Source organism: Cyanidioschyzon merolae, chromosome 11 (assembly GCF_000091205.1).
Source record: "Cyanidioschyzon merolae strain 10D DNA, chromosome 11, complete genome".
In the NCBI taxonomy this organism is placed as follows: Eukaryota; Rhodophyta; class Bangiophyceae; order Cyanidiales; family Cyanidiaceae; genus Cyanidioschyzon; species Cyanidioschyzon merolae.
This window is the reverse complement of record NC_010137.1, coordinates 88231-113876: the sequence shown is the minus strand read 5'-3', so window position 1 is coordinate 113876 and position 25646 is coordinate 88231. Positions and strand designations below refer to the sequence as shown.

General features: G+C 54.8%; 5 protein-coding genes across 5 annotated transcripts; 2 read left to right on the top strand and 3 right to left on the bottom strand.

The window, feature by feature from the left end:
- Nucleotides 1-531: 531 nt before the first annotated feature.
- Nucleotides 532-3099, bottom strand: CYME_CMK039C (photoregulatory zinc-finger protein COP1; the record flags this gene model as incomplete). The annotated part of the gene is made up of 1 exon (XM_005536413.1): nt 532-3099. One exon carries the CDS (start codon nt 3097-3099, stop codon nt 532-534), a length of 2568 nt encoding a protein of 855 aa, XP_005536470.1.
- A 2400-nt stretch (nt 3100-5499) lies between these two features.
- On the bottom strand, nt 5500-7317 carry CYME_CMK038C (probable 2-methylthioadenine synthetase; the record flags this gene model as incomplete). The annotated part of the gene is made up of 1 exon (XM_005536412.1): nt 5500-7317. The coding sequence occupies one exon, from the start codon at nt 7315-7317 to the stop codon at nt 5500-5502; it is 1818 nt and encodes a 605-aa protein (XP_005536469.1).
- Nucleotides 7318-7669: 352 nt separating this feature from the next.
- Nucleotides 7670-12493, top strand: CYME_CMK037C (RNA polymerase I largest subunit; the record flags this gene model as incomplete). The annotated part of the gene is made up of 1 exon (XM_005536411.1): nt 7670-12493. The coding sequence occupies one exon, from the start codon at nt 7670-7672 to the stop codon at nt 12491-12493; it is 4824 nt and encodes a 1607-aa protein (XP_005536468.1).
- Nucleotides 12494-16751: 4258 nt separating this feature from the next.
- On the bottom strand, nt 16752-18791 carry CYME_CMK036C (hypothetical protein; the record flags this gene model as incomplete). The annotated part of the gene is made up of 1 exon (XM_005536410.1): nt 16752-18791. The coding sequence occupies one exon, from the start codon at nt 18789-18791 to the stop codon at nt 16752-16754; it is 2040 nt and encodes a 679-aa protein (XP_005536467.1).
- Nucleotides 18792-21354: 2563 nt separating this feature from the next.
- CYME_CMK035C (ribonucleoside-diphosphate reductase beta chain) lies at nt 21355-22809 on the top strand (the record flags this gene model as incomplete). The annotated part of the gene is made up of 1 exon (XM_005536409.1): nt 21355-22809. One exon carries the CDS (start codon nt 21355-21357, stop codon nt 22807-22809), a length of 1455 nt encoding a protein of 484 aa, XP_005536466.1.
- Nucleotides 22810-25646: the final 2837 nt, after the last annotated feature.

Here is a 25646-nt window from a genome sequence, read left to right as displayed (position 1 = left end):
GGGCTCCCGCGGAAGTGCGACCAGTGCGCCCGGGCGTTGGCGTCTTGCCCGAGTACGGCCTCCAGGAGTGGGCGCCCTCTAACGAGAACTTCGCTCATGGATGCGAAAACAGTTTATATGCGTGAATCCAACCAGAAAATATTGAAATGGGCAACTGACAGTGCCGTGAACACGCACACAAAGTTCAGCCCCCATGCAGTAGACACGCATATGACAGAGAGTTGTCGGTGTACGCAGTAAACCGTGATTGATTGCATGCTTGTGAACACATCAAGTGAAATGCATTGCAAATATTTCTCACGAATAGCGAACCTGAGCAAACTGTTCGTTTACGTCGTCGACTATGACGCGAACACATTCTAGCCAGCGCAGACTGCCAGATTCCTCACAATAAATGGCTATCCGTACAGGTATCGTGCGCTGTGGTGCTGCGACACTGAGAATGCACCCGATGGCCCTGGGCAGGCATCTGCAGCATGCTCCAAGATCGCTCGCAGTCGAAAACAGCATCGAGTCTTTCGGATGCCGGTCTCATGAGAGCTCAAAGATCCTAATTAGGCCCTGAGAATTCGCTGCAGCAAGTGTGTCTGTGTCCTTGCGCCAGGCAACGGCTGAGACAAAATGCGGGCCACCGAACGTGCCAGAATCTGGTTGCAAGAAGCGCGAGCCTGGTGCACCGGCGACATCCAGGGCGCCTCCAGATCGAGCGACGACCTCTGCTGAATGCTGGGCCGGCTCGGCAGCAAAGTCGCTCACAATTGCTGGCGATGTCAGGCTGCGATAATAGGTATAGACGTGGTTGTCTTCACTACCGCAGGCAATCCAGTCCGGCTTCACAGAAAGGCCCACAAAGTTGCGCTCATTACAATGGCCAGTGTAGATGCGCTCGCACTGGCAGCTTCGCAGGTCCCACAGCCGCAACGTCGAATCCGTGGATGCAGTCACGATTTCCCGGTTGCTGCAGAAGAATCGGATATAGGAGATTGCCTTTCGATGGCCCTTGAGGATGTGCAGCGGCTGTGCCATGCTGCGCAAGTCATAAACGTAAGCTTGGTGATCGGCTGATCCAACGGCAAGCAGGCACTCGTGCTGAAGAGGTGCAAACTTAATGCAGCACACATTCGCATTCATCCGAATCGTTCCTACAGAGTCTCGTTGCGTGGTCGACCATATCTTGACATTCCCGTCGTCGCTACCGGACGCCAGGATATGAGGCTTCATCGGACAGTAATCTACGGTCCAGGCTCGTTTCTCATGCTCTTCATACTCGGCGACGAGCTTGCAGCTTTCTGTGTCCCAGATGCAGACGACTCCATCATAGTCGCTCGACGCGATATGTTGCCGTGTCGACGGACTCCAGCTCAGACATGAGAGCTTTGCTCGTGCTGGCAGTTCGCAGATTGGATATTTCACCTGAGCATCGTGATCGACCACGGTGTGTAGATCAAAAATTTTGATTTTCCGCATGACTCCAGCAGCTGCGAGCAGTTCACCAAACATGTCAAAGTCCAGACACGACACGATATTGCTACCCCGAAAAGGCTCCCCATAACGCAAAAGCGTTAGGCAGCGCATTTGTGCATATTTCGTCGCCGTGCACAGTTCGTGCGCAAACTGTTCCAGGGGATCGGCATCCACTTCGGTGATGTCCGTCGGGAGGTGCCCTGAGCTCTGTGCAGTCACCGACGAAAGCGCCAGTGGCGACGGTCCCAAATCGTATGGTCGAGCTCTCGTGGCATGGCTTTGCTGGTTATCTCTATCCATGCCCGCTGGCTGAGGAGAAGATTCTTTCAAGTTTGGTGGTCTGAGCTCCAAGTACCGTTGCTGAAGCTGTTCGAACAATATCAGCATCCGCTGTACCCGCTTTTCGGCCGCCTCTGGGGCGCCGCGTTCTCCCGAATCCTTCATGGATTCAGCACGTCGCTGCTGTAGCTCGTTGGCCCTTTGTAGATCCGCTTCTAATTGCAGAAGCTCTGCCTCAATCTTTGCCAGCTCGCGGCGTTTCAGCTCAATGTTGTATTCGAGGAAGCTTTTCAAGATTGTATAATCAGTGCCCAGGCTCATTCGCTGGAGGCGGCGACGCTGCTCTAACAATGTCTCGACAATCTGGTCAATCTCTGAACCTGATAGTCGAGAGGCAATCCTCTTGAGCTTGTCCACAAAGTTGCTCTCTTGTCCTTTCTGCGTCTCTCTTTCCAGATCGCTCAGGATTTGCTCTATGATTGGATCCTGCTTCGATAGAATGGGCCTCTCCCTCGACGAAGCTCGATGCTGGTCATCCGACGCGGCGGGTGCGATCTCCTGTCGCTGTTCACGCGGAGCGTGCGTTGAGCCGGCTGCGAACAGCGCTTGTCGAGGCCTGCCAGCATGTCCTGACTGTTGCGACATGAGGGCAGCGAAAGCTGCAGCAGCTTCAGATTTGAATTCACCGTCAGATTCGGCAACACATTCCTCTTGCGTGTCCAATGTTCCGGTCCGCTGCGCCTTTCGCTGGGGTTTCTCCTCATCCGACACCAGCGTAGACGATCGGACATCATCGACTCGAGATGAAGTTTTCGATCTCGTAAGCAAGCTCGGTGATGCTGCCTGCGCTAGACGAACCGCCTTTTGAACACTGGAGTCAGGGGCGATTTGGTCGCGAGTCAAGAAACCGCCACATACTGGACAGGATTTGTGATTGCGAAAGTGTCGCATGATACAGCTGAAACAAAACGTATGACCGCAGCGGGTCGTCACAGCTGCGCGAAACAAATCAAAGCAGATTGGGCATTCCAAGGATTTCAAGGCGGGACCTAGCCTTTTCACCTGGTTGTGGTTGCATCGTTGAGCTGGTGAAAACTGTCGTGGCGCTGGCTGCGTCGTCCGGTGCTGCTCGTTTCCTGTAGAGGCAGTTGGTGTCGCCGGTTCTGTCTGTTCCACAAGGGCGACATTCTTTGCTCCAGGGTCTGCCGCGTTTACCAATGGGCTAGATGTCGAGGGCTGTTGCGGGTCAGCGGTGTTGCTGCGGTCGTTGGCGCTTGCGGTAGGCGCCGGGTCAGAACTCGTGGGAGCGTCCGCGAGAGAGCCCGCCCTCCCTACAGCTGGAGACCCGCCCTCCATGAGACGGTGCGCTGTAGCGCTTATCGCCGTCTCACTGGATTTTTCAGACGCAGCCGGGGTTTTTGGTAGCCCTTGAGAAGTTCGCCAGATTTCCTGCCGCCTGCCGAAAGCTTGCTCCGAGGCTCGCCTCGGTGAGCAGTGAATACCAGTTCCACCTTGCCGCTCAAAGCAGCTCAGAAGATTCTAGTTAAACTCCGGAGTTCCGGCGATCACAGTTTGCAGTACAGCAAGCTGGTTTCTTTGGTCGAGGTCCAGACTATGGCGGAACACACGCTCGTGAACACTGAACCAAGGAGACCGTTTAGTGACTGCGTTGTCTGAGGGTTGCTCCTGTCCAGGTCCAATATTTTCATTTAGTTCATATAGATACAAGAATGTACATGGTACGTGAGATGACCGTTTGCCCAAGAAGTTGGAAGAATAAGGAATATCGTGGAAGATCATGACGGTACGATATGAAACACTGCTTCGGCGCGCGGGATCGAAATTGGTTTCATTTGGCGAATCGTTGATTCAGGCCAGCATTCCCCGACTCTGCGCTTGGTACCAGCGCGCGGTGAGGCATCTATCATTCCATCTACCACCAAGTTCCATAAGCCATAATTCTTCTCGGATATTCTTGTCGCTCGTTCCGTTCAATCCAGTGCAGAGCTTGCCATGAGCGTCCGCAATAGCTCCCACAGCGCCAGTGCGGTCGTCACACGGAGACAAAACGGCTCTGCTGTACCACAGAGGGCTTTGGCTCGAGGAAGCGCCGAATCCGATGCAGCGGAGCGGCGTTTCTGGCTCGAACTAGCTCATGCTTCCTCGCTGACGGCTCTTATGTCTCGGCGAGGATTCCTTTCCGTTCGCTGAGCGCTTGCGTCCGCCCTAGATTTTTGTACGTAATGAGCGCATCATCATGCGGCGCAATATCGAGTGAGTGAACACTGTTACCGTTCATTCGTAACTCAGGAAAATCTTTCCCAGTGTATGCACATGGCGATCCAGCCAATCTGGACTGCTAATCCATACGAATTCTGTACCTTGCCCAAGCGATAATCGAATCTCAGCTTTCCTGAACGCTAATTTTCATCTTTCGAAAGTCCTCGGCGTTTCAGCGTCATGTCCGCACTGAGCAGTAAACGATTTACTCGAATCCTCGCTCGACATAAGGCCTCACGATGCCCTTGAAGCAGGATGCAGTTTCGGCTGTTGGCCGATGCGTTCATGTCGGGGTACAGAAAGAGCTCGCGCGCATAATTGCCATTGGAAGAACACAGTCGAGAACCCCTCATTTTCGATTACATCACGACACGATGCGCTGTCAGCGTACCGTACATCAGCGTATGCATCCGTCACTGTCTCACACTCTTCTTCGCTACCAGTTTCAAGGAGCATGCATGCTCATGATTCGTGAATGTCGTTCTGAATACATTGATGGGAATCGCGCAGACTTGGTTCCTCAACTCATTGTACACTCTCTTCGAAGAAGCACGAGTGCAGCCTCCGAGCGCCACAGCATTTCAAGCGCCATATGACACCATCAAACAACGACTCTTATCGGTAATGTCCTCTTTCAACTCACCGAACAATTTGGTGAACCCACTTTTCTTGCCTTTGTAGAACCGAAATCATTCCCGAGAGCGATGAGGCGAAGGAGGCTCCTTTCACGTGCACAAACGCTGTCCATATCCAGTGCACCAGCGACACCGCTTCTGTAGCGACATTCTGTGCAACGCCTTCAGAACGCTATTATCCCGTATGTTGAAGGCGTGGCGGACCCAAGAGCAATGCAGTTTCCAGGTCTGTGGCACTCAGAACAGCTTTACCATGGCCACGTGAACAGTGACTTGAATCAAATTTTTGTGCTTCAGGATCGAACCGCCTCACCAAATGCCCTGAATGCCCGAGCGCTCTCTATGACCAGAGAACGGACTTGCGCTCATCATGGGGCGTGATCACGTTCCAAGAGCGCCATGATAGTATCATAGACAGGTGTTCAATTTCCTTCAAGCGATCCATGGGGTCCCTTGCTGACCACAGTCGTTTGAGGCAATGCTGCTGGGCGTCCCGCGGCCGTGGTTGCCTAAACGATGCGGAGCGACGTCGTGGTCGCTTTGGGGCATCGGCTGGAGTGCTCGAGGCTTGGATTCAGACATTCTCGCATCCCGGAGGGCATTCACCAGGTTCAAGGTATTCCCGATGACGTCGCGCTCACCGTTATTGAGCACCAAGAAATGCATATTCTTCGCGCGTGCTCCTGGCAAGTCAGGCTACACCATGTGCTCACTGCTATAGTGATGTCTCTATGCAGAGCTGCGCCCCTGTTCACTCTACAACTTCACCTATAATCCGACTGGAGCGGAAACTGGTGATGGATCCATGGACACAATCGACAATGCAGAGCTGTTCCTCGATTCAGTTTACAATCTCACCAATGAGTCGATTGCCGCTCACCCCGGTGATGGATACCTCAACATAATCGCCAATGCAGGGTTGTCGATGCTTGTGCATTGGGCCGGGTCCTTCGACAGTGTGCTTTTCCGAGAATGGTATCCAAACACGGCGATTGCTCTCGGTCCGGGCGATCCAGGCAGGAGTGGCTTGCTTCCCGCTAATCTCCGAGTCTAGTCGTTGCCGCTCGTTCGCGTGAACGACCTCTTCAACCAGCACGCGCTGTTCGGTGCCGACCATCGCTCGTGCCCGTTCTGCACTGATCTTGAGTTGCGTCGAAATGATTTCGCCAAGTCGACGGAGTTTCACCTCCTTTGGAATGTCATCGGCGTACAGGCGAGCCGCAATCGTGCGCTCGCGTTCACTGTATGCGAACATGAATGCCTGATCGAAGCGCACTTGCTCCATAAGCGAAATCGTCTCCGCGTGCTCTGCTTCAGTCTCCCCACAGAATCCGCTGATAATATCAGTAGAGAGCGCAACATCTGCACCGACTGTATCTCGAATGCGCGCCACGAGTGCAAGATACTCCTCGCGTGTATAGCCGCGACGCATTCGGCGCAGCACTTCGGAGCTTCCGGACTGCATGGGAACATGGATCTGACGGCAAAGAGTTCCAGGTGCGTATCTTGTATAGAGTCTCAGCACCTCGTGAGGAAAATCCTTCGGATGTGGCGAAGTGTAACGTACACGCATCGAGTGGCGCTCAGCAATCTCACAAACACCTTCCAGGAGATCCGCAAATTTGGTGACCTTTGGATACGGATGGTCGCTCTGGTAGCAATAGCTATTCACGTTTTGCCCCAAGAGAACAACTTCTTTGAAGCCTTCGTTACCCAGACTTTCGATCTCGTTCCAGATGCTCGCAGGCTCTCGCGAGCGCTCCGGGCCACGCGTCTGCGGCACAACACAGAATGCGCAGTGGTTATTACACCCACGCATGATACTCACGTATGCTGTGATCAGTCCATGGTCCCGTAGAGGCGCTATATCTGCATACGTCTCCTCAAGTGAAAGCTGTACATGATAGGCAAAGCGCTGCAGATCCGTCGTACGCACGAGGCCCTGCAGCAGCAGAGGGAGGTCGCGGTAGCTGTCGGGTCCGACGACTAGGTCAACTAGGCGTTTCGAAGGCATCTCATCCAGCAACCGTGTCTTGAGACGCTCCGCCATGCAACCAAGAAGGCCAAGAATGCGTCGCGGCGCACGCTGGCCTCGACCGCGCTCTGCCGCTCGAAGCATTGAAAGTCTTTGAAGCACACGGACCTCGGGTTTGTCTCGAATCGCGCACGAGTTGATCAACACGACATCCGCCTCGTCCGGAGAAGCCGAAGGACCATTGAGTAGCTGAAACCAGTCCGGACGTGCAGCCAAAATAGACGCTACAATCTCTGAATCAGATGTATTCATCGCACAACCGTAAGTCTCGATGAAAACCTTGTACGGGGCGGGCGGGGTCTCTGCGAGATCTGCATCCAAAGCACGCAACGCCTCAACGACACTCGCTGATGCCCCTACGGTAGGTCGCTTCCGACGGGAATCTATCTGCCTTTCGAGCAACCTTGTCGGAGTGCCACTCTTCGAGAGCACTGATGACCCGGTGTGATCTCCGGAGGTACTCACCAAAAAGTCCGCAAGCGTGGGTCCGTCCGCAAGCAGCTTCCGCTTCTGGCTGGGAGGCCCTGCTGCTGCTGCAAACCAGCGAGCATGCTCCCGGAGGCAACACCAAAGGCCTGGTTTCCATATACCAAAAACATGTTGTGACTGCACAAAGCGCTGCATGAGGCACTGAAGCTCGCCTGCAGGTTAAACGCGTAGCCAGCACACGCCAAACGCACCACGAGGCACCTACACGCTACTGGAGCCCGCCTTGCGCGAGATCGAGGTCGACGCTCTCCGTTATCGCTGCTTCTGACGGTTCAATAAGAACACCAGCCCTGATTCTGTCACTCTTTCGCAAGAAGTACGTACGCAGAGCGTCATACAAGGCCGATACAATTTCCCGAACAACAAGCGCTGCACTGGTGGCTGTGTAACGCACACTCGCTCCGGGGCGAAGTGCTCGCGCAACTATTCGCAGCGCACTGACCGGAGTCGCTTGGCACTGACCAAGCCAGACGCTGATAAGACACAAATGGACGAGCGCGTCGTATCGTTAAAGAGTGGAGATGTGCACTACCGAATAGGTGGAGTAGGTTTTGGTTTCTATACGGCGGAGGAGGTGCTGCAACTCTCTGTGCAGCAGATCCAGTCTGCGGTTGCCTTTGACGACCTTGGACGGCCTGTACGCGGCGGCCTCTACGATCCACGCTTAGGCGTTTATGACAAGTTTGGCATCTGCGCGACGTGCCGTCTGGGGTTTTTCAGCTGCCCTGGTCACTGCGGTCATATCGAGTTGGCCGAGCCCGTCGTGAACCCGCTTCTTTTTTCCTTGCTTGTGCGACTTCTTCGCGGCGTATGTCTTGGCTGTGCGAACTTTCGTTTGCCACGGATTCGGGAGAAGCTTTGGCTTGAGTGTCTGCGACACCTGGAACGAGGCACCTGGCAAAACTTCGAATCGCTCGCCGATCTCCTGCAACTGGATAAGCAGAGCACTAGTCCGGACTTGGCAGGTTTCCTGGATCAGACCTCCGATGTCTCCAGCGAGAGCAGCGATGGTAGCCGCAGTTCCACAAAAAAGCCCAGGCTCGAATCAGCCCGCGGAGGTCACTCTGGTGTTCACACTGACCGCTTTGATGCTGCTACGGAGAAGCTAACCACTGTACAGCGAAGCAGTCGTCGCGTCCAACTCATGCAGCGCTTCATCGGTGACTGCACGAGCTCGAATGCAGCTTGCACACGCTGTGGATGCAAAGCGGTGCATATTCGCACCGACGGGTGTCGCATTTTTGCACGTCTGCCTCCGACGCGGAAACGATCAAAGGCTGCTGCGACGACGCTGGCAACTGCTCAGGCCAGCCCTGACACAGAAGCACAGTGTCAGACGCAGCTGCTTGAGGCACTCTGTTTGGTTGCTGGAAAGGAACAGCTTCTACTGCCGAGTATGGTGGTGCGTATTCTCTTAGCAGTAGAACAGAATTCTCCTGAACTTTGTGGGTACTTGTTTGGCCACCACCTCCTCGACACATTCTTGCTGCGGGTGCTTCTGGTTCCACCGTCTAGATTTCGTCTTCCTTCTACTCGAGATGATGATGTCAACAGCATACCCCGCGAGCATGCCCAAAATTTCCATTACACATATGTGCTTAAGGCAAATGAGTCGGTAGCGGATGCGCGGAAGGCGAGAAATCCCCTGGCCCTCGGCAAGGCGGTTGCTGAGCTCCAACAAGCAGTTCAGGAGCTGGTGGACTCAGAGCCAACCGCTTCGATGCGACGTGCTCCGGGCATACGGCAACAGCTGGAGCACAAGGAGGGGATTTTCAGGATGCATCTTATGGGGAAACGAGTGAACTACGCTGCGCGATCGGTAATTTCTCCCGATCCCTTTCTGGACGTGAATGAAGTTGGAGTACCACTCCAGTTTGCAATGAAACTTTCGTTTCCGGAACTAGTCGCTTCCTGGAACCTGACCCGACTTCAGCAGAATGTGTATCGCGGACCCCAGAGGTACCCAGGGGCAAATATCATCGAACGGGGAGACGGCACCCGAATCCAAATTCCTGCAGGTGATAGCAAGCGATCTGGGGTGCTCGCGGAGACACTTTTCGAAGCTGAAGAACTCCCTGATGGTTGCGTTGTTCCTACACGCGTTTTCCGGCATCTTCAGAACGGTGATCGAGTGTTGTTCAACCGCCAACCAACGCTGCATCGCGTTGGCCTCATGGCTCATCGCGTCCGCGTCCTGGGCCCGACGGAGAATACTCTCCGACTGCACTATGCGAACTGTGGTGCCTACAATGCAGACTTTGATGGTGATGAAATGAATATGCATGTGCCGCAGGATTGGATTGCTGCTGCTGAAGCAGAATACCTCTTGCGGATCGATTTCCACTATTTATCGCCAACTGCAGGAGCTCCAGTGCGCGGCCTCATTCAGGATCATGTGCTGGCAGCGGTGCTGCTCACACAGCGGGACCGTTTTTTTTCATGGGAGGAATATTCCGAGCTGATCTATGCGGCTACTGCTCGACTCTGGGAGAGAAAGCGCGGAACCGAGGGAACGGCGCCAGGGTCAGCCCTCGGGCCGTTCACTGTTTGCGCGGACGTTCCGCCGGCGATCCTGTACCCGCAACAGTACTGGACAGGGAAGCAGGTGCTAAGCACTGTTTTGGGGATCGTTGCACATTTGGCGGATCCTGAAAACCGCCATAGAAAGCTTAGAATGCAGAGCCGGGCCAAGGTGAGTTCCGCTTTTTGGGGCCAAAGCGCATCCGAGGAAAGTATCGTTATCATTCGAGATGGTGAACTGTTGCAAGGAGTCGTAGACAAAGCACAGATTGGGGCTGCTCCCTTTGGACTTGTCCATTGTGTGCATGCCCTCTATGGCCCGGAGGCGGCCTGTGACCTGCTTTCGTGCCTTGGCCGCCTCTTAACGATATTCCTCCGCCGCCACGGACATAGCACAGGCGTGGAAGATTTGCTCCTGCTGCCGTCAACAGAGCGAATTCGTTGGGAGATGCTCAAAGATACACAGATAACCGTTGGAAGCCGCGTCCTCAGACGAGTGCTTGGTCTCCCGGCAGACGGCACGGTCGACCTGGAACACGCACTCGCAGAGGCGCTTCGCACGGAACGCGGCCGGGAGCTCGAACTGCTCCTCGATATGGAAATGAAAAAGGAACTCGCATCCATCGCATCTAATGTTTCCGAGCATTGCATACCGGCCGGTTTGCGCAAACCTTTTCCGAATAACGGTTTTGCTTTGATGACAGCCAGTGGAGCAAAAGGCTCCCAGGTCAATGCGGCGCAGATATCGTGCCTGCTCGGTAGCACCGTACTCGATGGGCGGCGTGTTCCACGGTCTGTTGCTGGCTGGACGTTGCCTTGTTTCCGGCCGTATGAAAGCACCGCACTTGCTGGTGGATTTATCGCTTCGAGATTCCTGACGGGCTTGTCACCGCCGGAGTATTTCTTTCACTGCATGGCGGGGCGGGAAGGCCTCACCGATACCGCCGTGAAGACGGCGCGCTCCGGGTATCTGCAGCGATGTCTCGTGAAGGCGCTCGAGGGGGTCACAATCGCCTACGATGGAACTGTTCGAGAGTCTGATGGATCCATCATCCAGTTTTGCTACGGCGAAGACGGTCTTGATCCGTGTCAAGCACTCTGGCTCCAACACAGAGCGGAGTTCATGGCCATTTTACTTGCCGATGGGACGCGCAGTGCTGGCAAGTTTGCCTCGCAGTCGCCGTCGAATGCCACGAGAAAGTCGAATGCCGTTTCCGCCGCTGAGGTTTGCGCCACCCATTCCGCATCTAGTCCAAAGCTCCCGCCGGCGCTTCTCGAGATGTACGAGACCCTGGATGAGGCACACCGTTCCGCATTGCTCGAGTGGTACACGCGATCGACTGCCGCACCCGGCGACGCGGTAGGCGTGATTGCTGCCCAGTCGATCGGTGAGCCCAGTACCCAAATGACCCTGAATACCTTTCATTTCGCCGGGATCGGTGTTGAACACGTTACCGCCGGTGTGCCACGACTGCGTGAGCTTCTCATGTTCCCGGGTTCGGCTCCAGCGACGCCGTTTATGCAGATTCCATTCAAAGAGGGCGTCTCGAGGGAGCGCGCTGTCGCTACCTGCTATGCTCTGCGCTCTGTGCGTTTGCGCGATCTAATCCTTCGTTTGCAGCTGCGTTTGCAGGGAGCAAAGCGGAATGAGCGAGTTCATCTGACCCTGATCATGGTGCTCGCTGAGCCTGAGCTATGGACGCAGGTGCTGGGTATCTCTCCGAACAATGTCCAGGCCGCCACGAAGAAGACGTATGGTCCAGTGCTGAAGGCGCTGATTGCCCGACGCTTGCGAGAGCTTGATAGCCAGCAGACTTGGTCGTCTTCATCCGTCACTTTGAACGAGAAAGACCAGGACTCTGGTGAGCCCGAAGCTCCAGTGGAAACGGAAATGTTGGATGCTGGTTTGTCGGATACCAGTTCAGAGTCATCCGCGGATTCCGTACCTGCTGATAACGAGCTTGTAGCGCGCCGCAGCACCGATCAGGACGAGTCCTCAGAACTGTCTGTGGATTCTGAATCCGAAGGCTTGGAAAAGATAGCGTCGCGGGACCATAACGACGAAATCCGATCAAAGACGACGGTCGCACCAGGTGATACGCCATGTTTGCCTCAGGTGCCGGATGCTCCCGAAGACAACGATGCGGTAGTGGTGCGCTTTCCGTCTCCAAATCGGGTCGAGATGAGCCTTTGGTTGCCTTCCGCTGCTTGGTATACGCTCTTTTTGGATGAGCTTGCGCTTGCGGCGGCGGAGCGGGTGCCCGTCCGTGCGGTTGAGAACATACGGAACACTACACTGACGACCCGAGAGGATGGCGGCATAGCGCTGCGCACAGAGGGATCGAATATCCGGTTGGCGTGGACACTTTCTGATGATGAACTCGACCTGGACGGTCTGTTTTCGAATCACATCTCCGAGGTCTTGAGCGTATACGGCATAGAGGCTGCTCGTGCTCGTCTTGTACGAGAGCTTCAAACCGTCTTTGCCGCCTACGGCATCGCGGTGGATTATCGACATCTCTCGCTCATCGCGGACTATCAAACTGCTCTGGGTGCCTGTCGTCCGTTTTCGCGCACCGGTATGCGGATGCTGGACAGTGTTCCGAGCGCGCTTCAACGAATGTCCTTTGAGAGCGCCAGTCAGTTTCTTCGGGATGCTGCCCTGGCACGAGAGGAGGACCAACTCGAGTCGGCGTCGGCACGGCTCTGTCTCGGCCAAGTCGTCTCGCAGGGGACAGGAATGTTCTCAGTGCTAGCATCGGAACGCTGCGGTACAGTAGCAGTGCAGTGAGATGCACAGTGGCCAGCGAGCGGAGGAGGAGCGTTCGATTTTCCAGAATGCGTACCCTCGCTCTGCTGTCCAGAAGGCACTGGTGGAACGCTTTGGTGCGTGCGTGTTTGTATGTTGGTGAATGTGTGCGTCTCGCCACTTGTCGAACAAACACAAGCACGGTGGCATTCTATCGGTCGAGGGAGCTGTCCTGCAGACGTTGGTCATAGAAGGCGTCAGCAGCCAGTCCTGCAACCGCTTCAGATTAGAATGGAATGCTGGAATGCTTGCCCCGTTCCTGCCTTTGGATATTTTGTCGACCTTTTTAGATGGACAGGTTCAGCTCTCGAAGTGGCGCGATGAGGATTTGAGGATTCATCTGGGGTCTCATGAATCACGGTGTTTTTGAGGCGGCTTCTTGGATGCATTGCCGGTGGAATGCACTCTTTCATCGTCATTACGTTGACTTGGGACGCCCTCGAGTAAAGCTTCGTATCATGTTCGATATCACAATCCGATGCATAGGTACAAGTCAGGATTCTTCTTCTTTCATTATGGGTAGCATGCTCATTCCACGCATTCTTAAATTTTTCCACCTTTATGTTTAAAGGCCACTCTTTGGCGTAACAGTGCTCACCAGTGAATCGACGACGAAAAGTACGCTTCGTCATGCCTCGACGACTCGTTCACAAACTCATGCTGGAACTTGACTCAAAGTGTCACTTCAAATAATCATTTCCGTCCAGAAGACAATTCCTGATCTCTTCGTGGCAGTCGAAGAAGCGGAATTCTGCTGCTGCCTGCTAACCCTCACGGGATATGCTCCCAGGGGCACGCGTCTCCTATGATTGCAGGTAGAAAGATCTCGGACCAGGATTAGAGTCATCGCAACGATCGGTCCCAGGGAAGCGCGTGTCATGCTGCCCAGCAAGAAAAACGTAGATGGATCCAAAGTTCTTGGTATCTGCACAAGTCTCGATTCACCGCCCGGTACTTGTGTCATTCTAAATGGAATCGCGTTCCATAAAACCTGTATTGAATAGAACAATGTGCGCTCGCGCGTGCAGCCGAGTAGCAGAGCTCGCCGATGCGATCGCCCAGACCAAGCCCGAAATCCTAGGGCACGGCATGAAGCCAGGAAACGAAAGAGGGCATTGAGTTGAGTTGAGCTGAGTTGAGTTGAGCCTTCCGCATCAGTCTCGTGCGTGTACCGAGCGATGAAGCAAGCCTTCAAGCACCACAATGCATTCCTGTAAGGAGGAGGCGGCGCTGAGGATAGATGCGCAGGCCTGACCCATGCCGAGCGTCAGCGCTGCGAAGGGCGCACCGAGGCTGAACACACAACGAAGATGAAAATAGGAAGCGCAGCGTAGATCGCAACTTCCACGAGTGCACGAAATGCGTCGACTACTGGTGGAAGCAGAAAACTCAGGACTCGAAGACTACAAGCATCATCCCTCGACTGCTGATCGTGGAGCTAGGTTGACTGAAGAGACTGCCGTCTTTAAAGCCAGATGTAAGAGAGCTGAAATGGAGGCAGTCACTGAAAAAAACTCCACAAGTTGTGGTGCTGACCACACTGGGGAACGGCCCGACCTTAAAGTGTACGTCCGAGTTTGCTCAGTGCACCTGTTCCATTTGATTCCCATATGGGTAGAGAAAGCGATGCGACCTGGCAAGAAATCTTTCCGTTCATTGCGAACAACGGGTTACTCAGCCGCTATTCACGTATGCGGGGATCGCACAAACTGCGCCCTCGCGTCCCGCCAGCCCTACATTTAGGGTGCGGGTACCATGTGCGCTTATCAGCTTGAACTTGCACCGCTTCGGTGCGGGGATGCATTCAAAAACTGGCTGCAGTATCTGTGAGGACGTGAACAGCGCTCCATATGGCGTACGGAGGCACGTGCACCTGGTCCAATGCACCAACTGCGCTAGAGCTGCACGAGACACAGCCACTATTCTAGACCGACGGCTTTTGGCGTGATACTTAGAGCAGTGCATGCTGGAGTACGCCGACCAGTGCAGACTTTCTGCTCGCTGCTACTTTTCTCGAAGGCATTCGACAACGGGATTATATTGCGTAAATTGGAGACAGGTCGCGGAAGCACTTGATGCTGCCACGGCAAGCTAGCGTAATTAGGGTCTTGCTGGTGCATCTCAGTGACATGATGATCAGCAGATGGATGAACCACCCGTCTGGTGGTCCTTATGCTGAACGTCGCGCGCTGAAAACAGAACTTGTATAACTATATCTCCGTACAGCTATCTCCTAGTCAGGATAGCTCACTCCTTACCTTCTGTATAAAATTTCACCAAAGCAGCCGCATGGTGCGAAGTTTCCGCACGGTTCATACAATCGGTGATGAAGATACCGGGATTGGCAAACAAGACATGCACACTGGTGAACGAGTCCGTTGCGCAATCGACGACTCAGGGTCGATTTGGTACCCAACGCGAACGCTTGCATCGTGATCAACGAAAGTTCATTCCATTCGACGGGGCTTCATTTTGTTGGAAGAATTGATAGATATGTATATGGGTATTCAGTGTTTGAGCGACGAATCCCTATTCTCTAACAAGAGCGAAGCGAACATTCGGAAAAGATCTGCCCTTGCACCAATTCTATCGTACAGTCGCCTCAAAATCGCCACGCGGACACGGGATCATTCAACATCTCATCCTTTGCCCAGTCGCTTTGTGTCTGTTCTTTCCCACATCCTTTTGTCTTGCCCCTGGACAACGTGGCAGTCCATCAAGTGAAAGCAGTCCAGAAGCGTGCAGCTGACTTTGGTATAGAGCTGCACTCCCTGCCTACATGTTCCCGCTGGTTCGATTCAGTCGAAGGAGGCTTCGTCGTTGCCCAACGCTATGTTCGGGCACATTGATAAACAGATGAATCGGTCGCATCCGTAATACCGTTCTTCGACGAAGCCCTTCTCCACATTCACCAGTCTGAACGAATGTTTCGTTGCTTTGCTCGTGCGCGGGAGAGGGCCTGAAAGCGCTCCTCGGTTCCTGGGCGTACTCGTGATGGAGACAGTGAAGAAAATCTAGTTGAGGAATAGCAAGTACCTATACATAGAAACGGCAAACTTCAGCCCCAACGTCCGCCCAGAGCGTCTGCATCACGAGCAAAAACGGATGCCTTGAACAGCGTCCACACGCATGCCACTGCGCCAAGTAAACGCGAGGGCGACCTTGGAGAAAGCGAAAAAAAACGGACAAGGAAGAGAATGATTCTCTCGGAAAGAGGACCAGATTCGCAAGGACGGGAAACCGTCGCACCAGGAAGCTCAGTCTTAAATTATCGTCAAGTTTCTCACACTGAAACACACCAAGACAGAGAATCTTTCAAAAAATGAGATGCACGACGCCACTAGGGGATGAACAGCGTCTTACTCGAGAATGATCCGCTGAGCGCGTCTCTTCATGGCACACCTCGTCAAGCAACTGTTCGTAGGAGGCCCAGACGCAGATCGGCTAGCTGTCCATAGTCCTCTGCAGCTTTTTCAATCGAAGCATCATGCGACAACACAGCTGATGCTCGGGAGAGAAGATGCTCTAGCGCTCAGAGGCAGCGCCCCTGTTGCTCTGATAAGAGCATACTATTAGTGAGGGAATCGATGCACAATGATTCCATTTGACACGTTCAAGACGGCGTCCATGCATGAGTCACGAGCACGGGTGCATGCTGAAACTGGTAGAAAAAACGCACATGAAACAGAGCCGCTTGCACCAGATGGTGAACCCTAAACTGATCGAACATCGGATAGCGAAGTCATCAGAGTCCAGATGCCCGCTATGGTGCGTTTTCACCAGCAACCGAGCGCGCAAGCACATCCTGCCCGTGAGACCTGAACGCATCGATCAACAGCTGCCAATGCTGCTTGCCTCCAGAGCGTCCAGCGTCTCTGTGTTGGTCAATGTATCCAGGAAACCTTTTCGTATGTATTGTGAGCGTCATGCAGGAACGCAGAAAACTTGCGCTGAAGAAAAATCAGAGGCACGGAACTGAAGCATTCCATAAGCGCCCGGACCAGCGCTTTCGTAGCTTGCGGGACGGAAATCCCGTACGACTCGATCGGTGTCCATGATCATGGACTGGGAACGATTTCCCTGGACAACTGGTGATCAACCATGCAAGTACAGGATTCGACACGACTGCGTCTTGTTGGAAGCATGTTTAGCTGTCTCGCATAAAATCAGGGACGCCTTGCCCTATGCAGTGGATGCGGCTGCCGCTGCCGCCACCAGCACCACCAACACTATATCCCGTCTATGGCGTGCGCATCCCAGCCGATGGAATGGACCCAGCAGACTCACTCTCGGTGGTCGAAACGCTCTGGGCAAGTGTCTGATTCGCCATTGGACCGGCATACAGCGACGATACCGGTACCGATGCTGCGCATGGTACGGTTCGACCGGAGGCTCGCGGGTCGAATCGACACGCCTCAGCCGGTAGGTGCTGCACCAGCGGATGCTGCGGGTACGCCGAGCACGCACTCAGCGGTGTCGCTCCGGTGAGCAGCAACGGGGAAACGCTCAGGTGCGGATACGTTCGTGCCTGAATCGTGTGCAGTCGCGCGACGTATGCTGCCATGTTGGCCTGGGACCAGTAGCGTGCATTGTAGAATACCGCCTGACGGGCGGATGCTCGCTCTCGCTGCGCTTGCCAGTAATCTGGGGCGTGCTCCTCATGCGACGACACTGTGGCCTTGGAATCTGCCTTCGGCATAGCGGATAACGATGCGCCGCGCGTCCGTTGTGGAGACTTTTTCGCTGCCTCTGACTTTTGCGCGCTTCCGCGACGCATGGACTTGGCTGTCGAGGTAACAGCACTGGATTCGTCTGCAATCATTTCGTTCGTGGTGTTTGCGCGGGCATTCCGCTTATTAGGCGAGGCCTCGCGAGTGTTCGTTGATCGTGTTGCGCGCTCGGCTGGCTCCCTGTTTCCCCGGTTGGCAGAGGATCCCCGATTGCGCCCGCTTGACTTGGGCCGCTGTCGGGAAATGCGCTGGATCTTGTCATGCTCGCCCTGGAGCGTCGCACCGGACGCATCCTCTGACTTGGAGCGTCGCTGACGTGCCCGTTGGGTTGCAGTGGATCTCGAAAGAGCACTCGAAGGCTGTGCGGCACGCAGAGACACCGGTGTATGGCGTGCGCGCACCAGCGGGCTGGTCATGGATCCAGCCACATCCGCGCTGGAGGTGGTACTGCTTTCCTCTGTCACGGTTTCTTCTTCGCTTTCGAGGAATTCGCTCGAATTCGATTCAGATGAGCTTTCAAAGCAGAGACGTCGTTGCGCTGGAACGACAGCCGGCCATTTAGCACGCACGGACGACTTGGGCTCTGGTGTCACTACCGCGGCTGCGTGAGCACGTCGTCGCCGCTTCGTTGGCGACAGGCGGTCTGCAGACAACGGCGACAGATTCGGAGTCTGCGGAGATACCTCGGTTCTTGATATCATGGCGGTTTCTTTCGTTTGTTGTGATACAGACTTCCAATCGTGTCGAAACAAGAGTTGCTGGGCAGCTTCACATGCCCGATCGAATCGCCGTCGCTGTGCACCTGTTAAACGCCTTCGCGGTTGGGCTGGTGTTGATACCCGTGAGCTCGCGTCCGGCAAGTACGCAGGGCATGCCTCGTTTTCAACCGCTTTTGATGTGTGACCGAGATCGCCTTCAGGATCGAAGGCCTCGGAATTATGGTCTAGTGGTATCAACGCCGTGCATTTCGCTTTCTCTGGTGTTTGGCTTTCAGTCGTGGATTGAGCGGATTGATCGCGGCATCGACAGTCAGCATCATCAGGGTCCAGTGATACGGTGTCTCCGATTTCCACGCTCTTGTTCTTATGGCTGCTCTTCATCAGCTCCTCCTCCGCTCGCGATAAAATCGATAGTATGTGCGCTGGCAGCTGCGGGAAATCCAGTGTTTCCCAGTTTGAAGGTCTCGAGTTCGGTGACAGGGCACCGTCTTTGCAAAGATGACGCTGAAGAGGATTGTCCTCTGCGCCACTGCCCGGTTGCGTAAGTTTCTCGTTTTCCACACGAGCAACTTTCCGTGAAGAACAACACGGAGACAAGTAACGTTCATCGACGTCGTCGAGCGTGCTCGCCGTGCTATCCCAGCGCTTGTCTACGGGGTGCCACCAACCGGACGCCTGGAGCCAGCGGAGCACCTTCCGCCGCCCCTCGGCCGAACGCAGCGATTGCGTTGAGCGCGACCCCGCATCAGCGTCACTAGGTAGCCTCCCCATGACTACGAGGGATCGCGAAGAGTCCGCAGCCGGGTTTGGCTCGACTTTGGTCGCACTCATACGTGCTCCGTTCCTGCGGTTATGCCGCAGCACCGCTCAACGAACCCGTATCCCAGGTGCTGCTCGAGTGCTCCCAACTTCTGTTTATTCACAACAGAATCTTATGATATATAGTTCCCCGAGCAGCAAAGGTGCTACCTGTTTGATGGTAGGAGGACAATCGTTGTTGACCGAGGTGCAACAGCGGTTTAGAAAAGCGCTGGAGAGGCAGACGTAATGGCAGCAGCAATTGCGCTTGCGTACGCGTAACGGCTGCTGCTGCTGCTGCTGCTGCGGGTGCTGCTGCTGCTGCGGGTGCTGCTGCGGCTGTCGACGCAACGCCGTGTCCGTCGATCGACGGCGGCGCAACAGCGCTGTATTCATCGATGTGCGCTGCGGGCTGGGCGCGCACTTCTCTTAGCGACTGCGGCAGCAGCGCATCCAGTGATGGAACGAGCGCCTGCGGTACATTCTTGTCCGCCCAACGTGGAATGGGTCGACTCTGCTGACTCGGCTGTGCACACTAGAGTTTGGGTTTCTTCCGAGTGTCATCAGCGCCTGCCTTTGCGGGTATACTTGCCATGACTGCATGGTTGTTTTGTCGCATCTATCTGAATTTCCATGTGCCAGGCTCTCCTGTCTATGCAGCTCCGTTGTTCGTGGTCAGCGGATGTGGAAGGCGGTGTTCACGTCCCGATTCTGCTAGTAGAGCTGTTGTTGTTGACGTATCCGATGCACAGGCCGTATGGTGGTCTTTCCTATCTATGCAGCTCCGTTGTTCGTAGTCAGCGGATGTGGAAGGCGGTGTTCACGTCCCGATTCTGCTAGTAGAGCTGTTGTTGTTGACGTATCCGATGCACAGGCGATGCTTGCGGTCTAAGAATGGCATGCGATTTTCTTCGCACGTGCATTCGACGACAAGGCGACCTTTGCAGCGGTTGTTCTTGAATGAGATCAGTTGTTCCCATATATTCACCTGTTCTCCTCCTCCAAAATCGGTTTCATCCTGGGCGAATGCTTGCTTTATTGCTCGGGTCATGGCCTTGAGGAGTACAGAAGCCTGCGATTGATGTCCTTCGGCGTTTGCGCGCCCGGTGCCGTGCCCTTCGATCAGACGCTTCTTGGCGACCTGCTCGGCGAGTAGGCTGTTCTTTGCAAGCGCATGCGTAGGCGTCTCGATTCGATACAGAATTTGAGTAAGTCGACGTTTTCCGTCAGAAAAAAAACGTATCGGAAGCAGAATCCAGGCTACAGATCAAGTCGAGGAATTCCAATCACTCTTCGTCCGTTTTGTGTAACGCGGTGGCACACGTTCGACTTGAGACAATTGTGGTGATGACTCATGTCCGGGTCTAAGACCTTTTTCCATGCAAACAGAAAATACGGGAGCCCTTGCGCGTATATACGTAGCAAGGCACGATGCTGCTGTCGAATGCAGCCCCTCGGACGGCCAACAAGAGAGGAAGATATGTGCTTTGGAATGATTCAATTATTTGAGATGTCAAGCCTCGCAAAGTTTCAGAAAGAGCGTGTAAACAGGCCGTCAAGGAGAGCCATCGATTTTTTTCGTCGCCAGTTCAGCGGCGCCAAGTGCTGCGCCCGCGCTTCGCTTTGAGCCAGCAAGACCGAGAACTGGAAAGCATGCGTGATTTGAACATGCTCCACGTTAGGTTAGGAGAGGAGTGGAAGCTTCTGATTACGAAATGAATCATGATAGCTGTTGTTCTACATGCGCTTGTTCGATGACGTTGCAAGCCATCATGACTCTGGTGACGTACCGCATTCCACAGACAAAGCGCCGAAGGCACACTTGCGAAAACACGACTGAAAATGCAAAAACTGCATCTTCGTTGATAAGCCCTGTTCTCTGCATTTCAATTGTCGATGCTGCACATCACAGGCAAAGTTTGGAGAAAGACAGACAGGCCGGATCAGACCGATTCGTTCAGTGCGTTGCTCCCGTCCGATTAGAGTGGAGGAGCAGTCACCCGACGGATCGCCGGATCTTACCCCGCCGCCTGACTGGAAATTTGATCTGGGGTTATCGGAATTCAGAATGAACTCGGGAAAGGAGCGCGGGGCTCTGCTTTCTCAACGGTGATCGCAATTGACCACCCAACGGACACTAATGATATCAGTCGATCGTACACCAGAAAAGACCAGTAGGAGGTAATGGCACTGCTGATGACTGAACCGCATGTCAACACCCGATATGGAAACAGTCCCAGCTAGCGAGTTGCAGCACCGTTTGCGCTAGAGCCGAGCTTTTCGCGCAGCGCATGATCGACGCACAACACATCAGGCACTGAGGCAGTCGCAGCCGCCGATTTTTTTCGATGACAACACGTTTCCATGGACCTAGGATACGTTTTGCCAACGAAAGAGAAAACAACCCGCAGCGTGGCAGAGCCATTGTGGATGCAAGTTCGATTTGTCGCAAATCATGCCGACGCCGGCATGAGTCGCCGGGCGAGGCGCTGCGCACCACCGTACGACGCCTGCCCAGTCGAGTGAAGCATTGTTCTCCCGCGGACGCGTGCGCGAGGGAGACTCAACACGAGCAGCTTCTTCGCAGCGGTGCTGCATGGTGCTGTTTGAGTCGGCGTCAACCTCAGACTGCGAATCTGGAACGTCATCCGCCAGCGAGTCTCCGCTTATGGCGACTTCACTGCGCTACGACGCAGCGTTAGGATCAAGAACGGCGGCCGCGCTCACCAAGGAGCACTTTTCACTGGGACAAAACGCGCATGTTCACGCAGCTTCTGAAGCGCAGCTGAAAGGTGCAAGTAAGTGGAACTTGAGTTCCGAGGCGAACAGCGCTGCTGCTGGTGCTGCTGCTGGTTCGTCCGGGCGCAGTCTTCCAGCGGAGAGTAGCGCAGAGGCACCGGTGTCGCCTCGGAACGCAACAGAAGAGGTGCTCGAAAGTTTCGTGGACGCTGAAATGCATTCGGATTTGATAAAATCGGAAACGCACTTTCGTGGCGAGGAAGGGGAAGCGCGGAGCTTCCTTGTGTCGCGGAAGGAGCTTTTGAAGATTCGCGAATGGTTGCGCACCTGCGAGAAGTCAGAGCCGCTTCTCATGGCGAGCACCAATCGCTTCGTACTTTTTCCCATACGCTATCCGGAAACCTGGTCCTTTTACAAGCGCGCTGTCGCTTCGTTCTGGACAGTGGAGGAAGTCGATCTACAACAGGATTTGCGGGACTGGTCTAGGCTCACGTCGGGTGAGAAACATTTCATCACCTACGTTCTCGCGTTCTTCGCTGCATCAGACGGCATCGTGAATGAGAACTTGGCACTACGTTTTAGTACAGAGGTGCAACTGTCGGAAGCAAGGTCCTTTTACATGTTCCAAATGGCGATGGAAAACATTCACTCAGAGATGTACAGCCTGTTGATCGACACTTTCATCAAAGAAACGACTGAGAAGGATCGACTCTTCCGCGCAATTGATACGCTACCGTGCGTTCGACGAAAGGCTGAATGGGCGCTCCGATGGGTCGGGAGCGACGCCTCTTTCGCGGAACGCCTGATCGCTTTTGCCGCCGTTGAAGGCATATTTTTCAGTGGATCGTTCTGTGCAATCTTCTGGTTGAAGAAACGAGGCCTCATGCCAGGTTTAACGTTCAGCAATGAGCTCATCAGTAGGGACGAAGGCCTTCACTGCGACTTTGCGTGTCATGTGTTCCACATGTTGCGATACAAGCCGCCGGATGTTCTGATCCGCGCTATAATATGCGATGCTGTCGAGCAGGAACGGGCTTTTGTTCGGGAAGCACTTCCGGTGAATCTCATTGGGATGAACAGCACGCTGATGCAGCAATACATAGAGTTCTGCGCTGATCGATTATTAGTGGCGCTGCATGTAGATCCTGTGTATCGAGTAGAAAATCCGTTTGACTGGATGGAACTGATTTCCCTTAATGGGAAAACCAACTTCTTCGAACGTAGAGTCGGCGAATACCAAAAGGCGGGTGTGATGACTTTCCAGCCATCTGGTGTTGGAGAGAACGATTTTCGACTAGATCTAGACTTTTGAGGCAATGGATGCATGCCGCGATGAAAGTAGGCTCATTTTTTGCCGAGGTGCATCTCGCAACACCTCCGAGGCACGCGTCAGCAACGATCCCGGAATGTGTTTACCCGTGGTGCTTTGCCGATACCTCCACTGGTCAGCTCTTCGATAGGATTTTCTCGGCGCTTCGCTGCATCCGCATCGTTGATTTGCACTATGATTCCGGGGATCGTACCGTCCTTCGAATTCGCTAACACGGTAGACGACCCGTGGGACTCTGGGGATGCAGCCGGTCTACACATGCCGTCGCTGTTGCAAGAGACTAGTTCCGCTGCTCTGGTGACGCAAGCGAGAATCTAGTGGCGGACCTCTTCATACGACATGTGGCTACGCTCGTGAGTGAAGCTGCTGTGCTATGGCCTGTCGCAGACATGCTGAACGCTGCGGCTAGTCTGAACGCGTTACCGCTCTGGATCGATAGCAGGCCGGCACCGTTGGGAAGCGCACAAGATCGATGCGACTCAGGGACCGCGTTCCGGATGTACTAGAGTCCCCGGCACCGAAAGCTCGGCATTGCGAACGCGATGCCCGTAATGTACGCATGTATCCAGAGGTAGCTGATTCGACACAACGATCACGTGCCGTGAACAGGTGCACCCGATCTTTTTATCGTGCCAAATTGATGTGAGATGGATCTATTTGGACTGCAGAAAACCATCGGATCCTCAAAATATGGTATGTGGCGTTTGGCCAAACTTGAGACGAGTACGCGAGCATATGTTCTTCTGTGATGACGCTCTACACTCAGCGTTGCTCGTTCTTTGGGGATGACAACCATTGGCTGGCATTTGCTTGGGATCAGGACCGATTTTTTTACAAGGCGCGCGGTTCGGAAATGTGTCACCTGGCTGGGACCAGCTTACGCGCTCTGCACCAGCCGCAGATCATGATCGCTCTGTTGGAAACAGGCCTAGTGGACCGAGTTACAGACCCATCACTCGTGCGGAATCGGCGTCAGCAGAGAACGCGAAAGCCATCGCCACGGAATCCAGCGATGCATGATATTGGTACCTGTGGCACGAGGCGCAAAAACGCGAACAAAAAGAGATAGCGAAAGCTCTGTGTTGTCGTATGGAGTGAAGATGCCGACTCTGAGCGAGCGTAGGATCGTCAGTGGACAATGTAAGGCAAGAAATCTGCGTTTCGAGCCGGTTTGCGCACGGCACGGCAGGTTGATGGAGGCTGCGCGGTGACCTCAACGGCACGTATTGCTTCTAAACAAACACGATGCGCATATTTCCCTGGTGTTTTTTTCTCGAAGATCGCATCGCGGCGGCGATGCAACACCGACCTCATGTCCATGTCTCCCCGGTTTCCTCCAAGGATTGCATCTCGACGGAGGCGCTTGAATCAGGGAGTACAAACCGCTAGTGATGCAGCTCCTGGGCGACTGGCCATACTGACACTGCTGTTTACATCAGGCATGTGCTGGTCCATGATGGCTGGAAGCAATCAGCTCCAGAAGCGCGGATTCAATGACACAATCTAGAGCTGTCGTGTGCGATCGTTAGCATTCGCCTTTTCGGAATCGATGACCTCGCCCGCACTTGAGCTTGTGCGTACCCGAAACAAACGTAGCTGTCACATAACAACTGTTTTCGTAGACCCGATGACTTGATCTACAGGCGCCTGCCCCGGATGCACGGTACCCACACGTCCTGCTCGTGTGGCGGCCCGACCCGAGAGCCCCAGAGGCAGGCAACGTTCCCCGTAGCCACCACTATTAGAGGCGCGATAAACGAAATCCGCCTCTCATCCGGCACGGACGGCCATGCAACCACGAGTCAATGCCAGCGTAACCGAATGCAAATCCCGTAAGCGCTGCTTACCTGCGCTAGGCCGCAGAAACGACGTACCACGCAACGGCTCCATCTGCCAGCTACAGCGCGCGCGTTTCGGACATGCAACCCGCCGCCTCGAATCACGACTGGAGGATGCGTTGCACCGTCTCGCAGCAGCGGCGGCGGCGGCGGCGGCGTTGTACGCCCTCGTCGCCCGGCCCCCTATGGTCGACGATCAGGCCAAGTCCGGGGGTGATGCGGGTGGCGCCTCGTGGACGCCCGCGCCCTGCGAGAGATCGCGGCGCGCCAGGCCGCAGCGATCCGACGTGCCGGTGCGTTCGATGTGTCCGCCGCCGCGTTGCGCGCGCGATCCTTTGATGCGTGCGCGGCTGCAGCGCGCTGCGTGTCGCTGCACCGAGATGCAACAGCGTGTTCAGCAGTTCGCGTCCACCAGATTGCGTGCGGCACGTGCCGCCCCACCGTGCAATCGGAAACGTCATCGGAGGCTGGGACGGCAAACACGCGCCGTCGCCGCTCGTGCTCGCAACTGGTGGTCGACGCTGGTGCGCCACCGCCGCGTGGATGTCTATCGTGCGGGGAACGGCGCCGGTGAGCCCCGCGACGTCGCCTCCGACATCCCCGCGCAACGAAATCCCCGCGTTCACGGTAGAAGCACCGCATCTGTGCAGTGGAACGCTTGCAGAACGATGCAAAGGAGATATGTGGGTGTTGTGCGGCCGTTGCAAGCGAGGTAAAGTCGGTGGAGAGGAAAGTTTTTCTTGACTAGGGAGACGAGGGTAGGTTTTTTCGAAGTGTTGTCGAGCTCGTCGGCTGCGCCTCCTCTGTGCGGTGCGTACTATTTTTCGTGTCTGTGTTTGTCTCGGAGCTGTTTGAGGCTTGTGTTTCCGATCAAGTGAGAGACGGCCACAGCGGAATAGCGTTTCTAGGGTTTGCGTATACGCTAACGAGTACTGAGGCAGGCGAGAGCACCCCTCGGTTGCCGGGAGCCTCGTTTCTGTG